This window comes from Galendromus occidentalis, unplaced genomic scaffold (genome assembly GCF_000255335.2).
Source record: "Galendromus occidentalis unplaced genomic scaffold, Mocc_1.1 scf7180000077468, whole genome shotgun sequence".
NCBI classification, from domain to species: domain Eukaryota; kingdom Metazoa; phylum Arthropoda; class Arachnida; order Mesostigmata; family Phytoseiidae; genus Galendromus; species Galendromus occidentalis.
Window position 1 is genome coordinate 240225 of NW_003805456.1, and position 8345 is coordinate 248569.

The 8345-nt window shown below is 50.3% G+C and overlaps 2 protein-coding genes across 2 annotated transcripts; one reads left to right on the forward strand and one right to left on the reverse strand.

Annotated features, from left to right (window-relative positions):
• Positions 1 to 736: 736 nt before the first annotated feature.
• LOC100901123 (ATP-dependent RNA helicase DDX18) lies at positions 737 to 2813 on the forward strand. Its single transcript, XM_003744464.1, is given in 4 exon segments — positions 737 to 1061; positions 1248 to 1953; positions 1956 to 2170; positions 2313 to 2813. Coding segments are annotated over 4 exon segments (1671 nt in total). The 5' UTR covers positions 737 to 812.
• A 203-nt stretch (positions 2814 to 3016) lies between these two features.
• On the reverse strand, positions 3017 to 6105 carry LOC108864399 (microtubule-associated serine/threonine-protein kinase 2-like). The gene is made up of 9 exons (XM_018639966.1): positions 5985 to 6105; positions 5595 to 5902; positions 5308 to 5506; positions 5052 to 5205; positions 4763 to 4952; positions 3813 to 4027; positions 3550 to 3728; positions 3273 to 3469; positions 3017 to 3184 (listed from the first exon to the last, which is right to left on the reverse strand). Exons 1-9 carry the CDS (start codon positions 6103 to 6105, stop codon positions 3017 to 3019), a joined length of 1731 nt encoding a protein of 576 aa, XP_018495482.1.
• Between the last annotated feature and the right edge of the window lie 2240 nt (positions 6106 to 8345).

Here is an 8345-nt window from a genome sequence, read left to right on the forward strand (position 1 = left end):
TTGGCGGAACCATGTGAGTCTTATCGCAGATTCCTCATCGACTGCTCTTAGAGCTCGTACCTTGCTCTATATGTTCTTGAATTCGCTGGAAGTTCGAGTCATAAAATCGCTTTAACGCTGCGAGTCTCCCACAGCCCTCACGGAGCCATCCGGCAGGGAGCGGAGAGTCATCTTCCAGACGGATGATCTGGGCAGAGACTGTATCGAGTACGATTGGGCGTATGGCGACCAAATCGGGGCTGAGCGAAACGAGCTTACGGCTATGACGCCCAACGACATAGTCTTAACGCGGAAACGAATTCCTTCGTCGAAAAATCTCATCGACAAGGCAGCCTCATCGATTGTTTGAGATGGCGACGCTTAGCGGCATCAGTGGTGGTTTGTTGTTGGTATTCGTCTCGAGTAATTTGGAACCGAACATTGTGTCGATATTGATGTAGGATTGACCCTTAAGATCTGCTGATTATATTACTCCACATTCACTCCGCTATGAGATCAATAAAGGTAGCCTTGATCCTGTGATTTTCGGTGAGCGATCAATCTCTCTACATTCTTGGATGAGAGATCACAGTTCTGACAGATTGAGCGACTCCTGACGAGGGAGTTCCGGCGCTCGGCGCTCGCATTCCGGAGTTTGAGACGTGCCGGCAATGCAGAAGGTCCGCCCGCGAAAATTCGAATTGATCTGTTTTTGTTTACGATGTCCTTCTCTCCACACTCGAACGACGACGGCAGCGAGCACGTGTGTAGAGGAATAGTGGATCCATCGTGTTGAAGTGCTGTTTCGAACGTTAGAATTTTTCACTTTCGAAATGGCAATCCACGAACAGACCCTCAAAAGAAAGCTGAAACAAAGAGAGAAGGCCCAAAAGCGGTTCAAGTTGGAGAAACAAGAGGAGCGACAGCGAAAAGCCCGAGCTGAGAAAACTGAAACTAACGAAGCCTCGAGTGCCTCCGATGAAGAGGAAGAATCAAAGATTCCAGAGTTTCGTGAGAGTGAGCTACCTGGCACGTCCGCTGGCATTCTGTCATCGGAAGAGTTCAAATGTTTGGCGGAGAAGGTGAGTTAGCTCCGCATCCCGCGGTAGGATTTGTCTCCGGAAGCAAGCAAAGGATTCGCTAGAGGCGAAGTAGGGGTTCTACCTTCATATTGGACACTCCGCTATCATATAAGGGAAGGAGTTCTCTTCTTGAGGACCGGCTCCATCGGTGAATCCTGGACCTGATATCGTCTGCTTCATCTGCAGGTATCGGACAAAACTCTGCGGGCTGTCTCGGAGATGGGCTTCGAAAAAATGACGGAAATCCAGTTGAAAGCGATTCCTCATCTCCTTGAGGGTCGCGATATGATCGCGAACGCCAAGACCGGTTCCGGGAAAACTCTGGCTTTCCTCATTCCCGCCATCGAGCTCATGTTCAATCTGAAGTTCATGCCGCGCAATGGAACCGGTGTTCTTGTGATCACTCCGACTCGAGAATTGGCAATGCAAACCTTCGGCGTCCTGAAAGAGTTGCTTCAATTCCATCAACAAACCTTCGGATTGATCATGGGAGGCACCAACAGGAATTCGGAGGCTGAGAAATTGAACAAAGGCGTCAACATTCTCATCGCTACCCCGGGGAGACTCTTGGATCACCTGCAGAACACTAAGAATTTCGTCATCAAGAACCTCCAGTGCCTGATCATCGACGAGGCAGATCGGATCCTGGATATTGGTTTCGAAGAGGAGATGAAACAGATCATCCACCTTCTACCGAAAAGACGACAGACCATGCTCTTCTCGGCCACTCAAACGAAGAAAACCGAAGAATTGGCCCGGGTTGCCCTCAAGACCGAACCCATCACAGTCGGGATCGAAGAGAAGGAAGAACACGCAACGGTCGCAGGCTTGGAACAGGGCTACGTGATCTGTCCTAGCGACAAGCGTTTCCTGCTGCTCTTCACTTTCTTGAAGAAAATCGTACCAAGAAAGTCATGGTTTTCTTCTCGTCCTGCTTGTCTGTGAAATTCCACCACGAGCTCCTGAACTACATCGACTTGCCTGTTATGTCAATTCACGGTAAACAGAAGCAGGCCAAACGAACTACGACGTTCTTCCAGTTCTCGAATGCTGACAGTGGCATCTTGCTTTGTACAGATGTCGCAGCGAGAGGACTCGACATACCGAAGGTGAGGATAGCCGTTTCCAGCTCGATGATTTCCCGGGAATTCCATAGGCTTCCTGCAATCGCATCTTCCGGCAATAGATACTTGTGAAAGATCCCTCGGGCCCTGCTTCGAAATTGCTCACCTTTTCTCGCTCCCATTTCAGGTCGATTGGATTGTGCAGTTCGATCCTCCGGACGATCCGAAGGAATACATTCATCGAGTTGGACGTACGGCCCGTGGAGAGGGGGGTAGCGGCCACGCTCTGTTGATCTTGCGACCAGAAGAAGTCGGTTTTTTGAGGTATCTCAAGGTTGCGAAGGTCCCCATGCAAGAATTCGAGTTCAGTTGGAGCAAAATCGCGAACATTCAACCCCAGCTTGAGAAATTGATCGAGAAGAATTATTTCCTGCATTGCTCGGCGCGAGAGGCCTACAAGGCTTACATCAGAGCCTACGAGAGCCATAGTTTGAAATCAATATTCGATGTCCAAACCATTGATCTTGTTGCCGTGGGTAAGTCGTTTGGCTTCGTGGTGCCGCCGAAGGTGGACATCAACGTTGGTGTTTCAAAAAAGAAGAAGGATTCGCGGTTCAAACACTTCGGAGGAGAACATAAACGCAAGAAATCTCTCATCTATAAGCCCATACCGGTCAAAACCGACTGACTTGTGTAAAGCATTAAGGTTAATAAAATTATGACGCCTCGACTCTCCGAACATACCCTCCCCAAAACCACTCTCTCAGTGTATTTGAAGAAGTCTATATAATTCCCGAAGAGCAGCAGAATGGAACAGAGCACGGGCTTCAGGTCTCCATGAAGCTCCACTACAAGACTATCTGATGATTTGTTTGACTCAAATACGCTCTATCATGTTACGTATTTTTGGAAAATGTAGGGCTGGTCATGATCTCTCAGAACTTCCAAGTTCTCGTCGAACTCGTCTCCGACCAAAGCTTGTCCAGAGCGTATTTTGTCGAGTGTTCGACGGTACCCCGACGAGAAGTATGTATACAAGGCTGCGTGAGCGGCGGTCGGCTGCGAAACAAACATAGTGCTTTCTTGAGCGAACCGGCCTCCAGCAACCTGGGAGCACGATGATTCAATCTCGTCGTGAGAATCTCACCTCTTGATTCTCGAGTCGCACGATTTTCTTCAATTTCGCCGGCTCAAGCTGCCGGAGGATATCACCTTTACTTGCGATGAATGTATCGAGTAGAGGCCAGTCCATCCAACCGAGGCCTGTTTCCCACTTATTCCAGTCGACGGGAGCGAAGAAACGGTGTTTCTCAATCTTGGAATACGAGTGGGAGCCGAGTCGGTCTGCGAGAGTTCCGATATCAATCCCGGGCACAAGGAAGAGAGAGACCGGGACGGCCAAAAAGGTATAAGTCAGGACTCACCTGTGGGTTTCTTGACCAGGAAGCCGGCCACAATATCAGCCATGTCCGATGGAATTTCCTGATGAGGAGGCCATTCGAGATCCTTGTCAACGATATTCAGCTTCACCCTAGCTAAACGGGGGTCGTCGAAAGGGATGGCATTGAAGTGCAGTTGATAAATCGTCACTCCTACCGCCCACCTGGAAAAATCGTTGACTTGCTGATACAATCGGACGGTAGGGTGTACGGCTACTTCCGCATTAATGTCACCGGGATTTCTCTACCAGTCCAAAGCGCGGCCGTAAGCGGCGCCCGTCAGAACTTCGGGAGGCATGAACATGACGGTTCCCGGAGCTCGCTTGTCATAGAACTCCCTTGCAGTCCTCCTGAAGAAGCTTTTGAATCGAGCTTTCGTAGAAAACTTTCCGATGCAGATTTTCACGGTATCGTAATCGATCAGTTTTAGGCGACAACCTCCCAATATCATCATGTTCGCGGGCTAGTGACAGAGGCTAGTTTGTACTTTCCATTCCCGTTCCATGTTTGACGGAAATAATCGATGTTCGAAGCGGTCAGAATTTTTTGGGATGGAATTCCGAGCAGTCATCCACCAAGGGTGACTGGTCATGATTCCCGGATGATTCTGGGCTCTTCGGAGCTGAATTCGGTACTCATGCGGCAGACCCCGACCAGAGCGGCCCGCAAGCGGCGTGTTGCGCTCTTTCTAGACAAATATCATGAACCCGGGAGAGATGCTTGAGCATTTTTCATCGATTCTTCTCTTGCAAGAATCGACGTCCTGATGAGCGAGAGATGGTCGACTCAGTCTGGGATCCTGTGTATCGTGCGTGGAAAATTCGGAAAGAGACTTCTTATCGATTTCCACGTTCTCAATCAGCTAAAAATCGCTTTCCTCGCCTATTCCAACCAACCTCACCTGCCCCCAAAGATGAGGCCGACGATGCCCTGAGCATAAAGTTCGATGAAAGAAGTTCTCCCTTTCGATTCGATGGTTGCAGGCCTGGGAAGAGGGTATAACGCCGCTTGCGGGGCGCTGGTGGGGGCCTGCCGCATTAGGACTCTGACTTCTATCGTATCGGACTCGAAGTTGAGGGGCGATGCAGCGAGGGAAGGAAAATATGCAGTGGAGTCCACAGACACGTTTCTACGTGATTGACGACAGAGTGCGCCGCCAGCATCTAGATTCCGGACCGCATTTTCCCCAGAGACGAACCTTGACATCTCGATGGATGAATCCTTTATAATGTAAATATTTCAATGCCATGCACAGCTGGGCCGATATCACTCTGTTGAACTCGATCGGTATGCTGCCTGCTCCCTTGATCAGTCTGTTCAAGTCTATCCCCTCGAGGTATTCCAGCACCGATACATAACAGTCTTCCGTCGCGAAACTGGCATAACTCCTATCGGAGGAAGGAGAGAATCTCTCATGGCCTGGACCTCTTAGGTGATTCCGAAAGCGCGATTCGCGCTATCTTAGGGGCTTTTGATGTGAACCGAACCTGCACAGATGAATCGAATTCAGAAAAGCCCCGACAATTTTCCCAGCGACGGAATAAGATTCCGATTTGAATCTCGACCTCTCCACCAGCTCCACTGAGACTACCGGAACCCCTTGGAAACGGCATCGATGAACCGAACCAAATCCTCCGATACCTGGGATTTCAGTGTCTTATTATCTCGGAAGGTTTCTTTCAGGGGAAGACAGTTTAGCTGTTTTCTCGACTCCCAAGAACACCCTTGGCCACGAGAACTCACCCAGCAGTTCCTCCGCCGGGAGGAACCAAGAGATTTCGGGTGTGTAGTCGGAATCAGGAGCGTCTTTTTTGGTATCGAATCTGTCGAGGAGCGCGGCAACTCTCACCCAGTTCGTGACGTGATGTTCGGACAGCATTTCGAGCATTCTGATGAATTCCCCCATGGCGCGAATCAAGTCACTGACATCTTCTGCAAGCCGCTGTTTACGCTTGTCAAACCTTCGTTCCCGTTTCTTATTTCCAGATCCAATTTCGAGCTCTGCGACATGTTCATCGACCCCAACTTACACGAGCCGCTCCGAAAGCGTCAAGCTCCACGAAGTCCATGTAGAGACAGTACAAATTCTCAAAGTGGTCGCGAACGTCCTCACAGTCCAACAACCGCTTTGACATCCGAGCACGCATCTCTCTGACCGACTGGGTGAACTGTATCATGGCGAAATATTCATGAGGGGTCATTGACGTATCGAACTCGACATCTTCTAGGAAAGGAGACATAGCCACGTAGGTGGCGTGAATCAAGGATGCGTTCTGTCGGTCGATCTTCGAATAGAGGTGACACAAAATTCGTCGCTCAAGTTCTCGCCCGGATGTTTCTAGAAGGAAAGTCAAGATGACTCATACCTTGGCTGGATTACGCGAGAAGCGATAGGAAAACGGCCTTGTTGCTATGCTCACCTTTCTCCGGGGCATTGATGGTGAGGTTGCTGAACTTCGACACCAGTTTCACATTCTCGGTGCCTCTGCGTTTTTCGGAAGTGTGCCAGCTGACATGTCGCGAGGCGGACTGACTGGCCATCGCGAAAATAGCCGTTCGAGTCAGGACCGAATTCATGCGAGTTTCGCAGGAGCCCTCGTCACATCACCATTCGGCGGTTTCGTTATCAGAATTCAGAACTGATCCTTTGAGGAATCGGTTTCTGTATGCGGCCCCGATAGGAAGAGATCGGACAGGTAACTTCTCTGCAAACTCTTGCTCCAAGTGAGATGAACCCGAGAACAAGGAGCTTCGGATCCTCGAGATAGTGGAGTGGAACAATAGATGAGAGGGGATTTGCTCGCTGTGATTCATATCTGATGGCGGTTCACCCGAGGACTCCGAAACTCCAAAAGCTCGCAGCTGCTGCATATCCCCTGCAGGGATCGCTCGGTCATTCGAGAATCAGACGTCATCTTAGGGGAGATACCGACGGTCGCCGACAGGCGGATGATTTCCCTGAATCGATCGCACGCTCACAAGAAAAAGACAGTGGAGATTTTGATGGGCGGACTTTCCTTGATCTCCATCAAAAATTCGAAGCTCCGGCGAGCCGTTCTGCAATTGGTGGTCCAATGTCTCTCGAGGACCTGAATCCTCTGATTCATCCAGGTGCCTTTGCAATCCATCCAGAGAGATGCATTCCTCGATGAATCAGTCTGCAAGCATCCGACCTACGTACTGTCTTTCACTAGAGGCGCATTGTTCTCATAATTATTATCCTTCATGAGTACCGAATATCCGTATGTATCGGGGCGGGAAGCCCTGGCGGTCCACCACCAGCTTGCCCCAAAGCGTCCGAAGATCTTTGTTCTTAATCGGATCCTCATCTGGCGCTCTGCTTCGCACGTATTGTCGGTACATAGAGGGAAACTTCTGCGACAGCTCGTACTGTACCATGCACTTGACGGACTCGATGAGTCTTGAAGCGGAATATTCCGCCGGAAAGTTCTCGATTTTCCGACAGCTCCCGGCCCTCTTGTGTGCCATCGCCTATGATCGGCATTGCGAAGCTGCTTAGAGCTTATTTGAGCTCCGGGGCTGTTCCTCCGTTTAAACTGCCCTCGATCATTGGAAACTCTTGAACTTCATAATCTTACCATAGATGGGCTCTCGTCTCAGGTACGAGACGGAGAACTAGGCTCTCCTCTTGCAACAAAGACCGCTTGCTTCCCGGAGCAGCCCCTGCCTGAACCCTTCCTCTCGAATTCATTCTCATCGCGGAAATTCTCGCTCCCAGATCATGAGATTGAGTCTGGGCGGTGGCAGTTTCGTCCGATGAAGGTCGAGCCGTCGTCGAAGGAAGCACAAAAGTTGCTAGGTTTTTCGGCGCTCGACGGGAAAGCCATCATGCCAATCCCTCGCAATTCTACAAGACCTCACAAACATAGTGGCTTCCTTGTCGGGCCGGATTTCGCGAGGGATCCCGCTTGACAATGAGTCATCCATTCCAATGGTCCGCGGAGGAATTCCGGGAATGAGCTCATCCGTGTTCTTCATTGATGCGGCGGAATGCGATTGGAGGACTGGTGAACGCCGACCCTCATCGAAATCGAAATTCGTATCATGGAATCCCCCCTTGAGCGAAATATTATATTATACATGACCATCGGAGGTTGAATGAGTCCCGATCGATTGATGAAGCCAGGAGCACCTGGGTCTTTTTTAACGGACGTTTACTCGACCGAAAGTTGAACAATGAACGAGCGCCCGAATCATCTCCCGGAATCTAGAATCAGAGTAGCTCACATTTATGAGCCGCATGAATGCGCCCCTGCGGCGGATCGGTCATTTGGGACTCAGCGGGATCTCTGAGACCGAATCATCTTCTCATTAAAAAAAACTGCGAAGATTCTGTTTAGGACCGGGTTCAGGAACGCTTGAAGTATGCTCAATTTTCCGCGTAGGCGCCAAGGCTTCGATGAGTATTTCTGCATCTGGTGCCCCAATGTTCAGCTCTACGCTTTGATATCCTGGCTCGATCAATCCCTGAGAGGTCTGTCTCATCCCGGTCCCCCCGCGCAGACTCTTCCGTTTCTGATCTGCATTCTGAGAGTCTGAATCATCGAATGGAGCGGATGGAGGACCACCCGGGCCTTGAGCAGTGATTATCGAAAGATAGAGACTCCCTTGTGAGATTGGAGGAGAACGTTACCAAATGTCCCGGATCGGTCCCCGCGTCAACCTGTACCCAACTTCGTTTATCCATCCGAGGCCTGGACACCTTGATGCCTTACCCCTCTCGATCTCCCTAGAAACAACAGTGTAGGATTTTGTGTATT

Coding starts and splice junctions, on each gene's coding strand:
- LOC108864399 (XM_018639966.1), bottom strand. CDS start 6,105: ATGGCCAGTCAGTCCGCCTCGCGACATGTCAGCTGGCACACTTCCGAA. Junction 4,953..5,051: donor AATTCGATTCATCTGTGCAG/GTTCGGTTCACA, acceptor TTCCTCCGATAG/GAGTTATGCCAGTTTCGCGA. Junction 3,729..3,812: donor TACGGCCGCGCTTTGGACTG/GTAGAGAAATCC, acceptor CGATTTTTCCAG/GTGGGCGGTAGGAGTGACGA.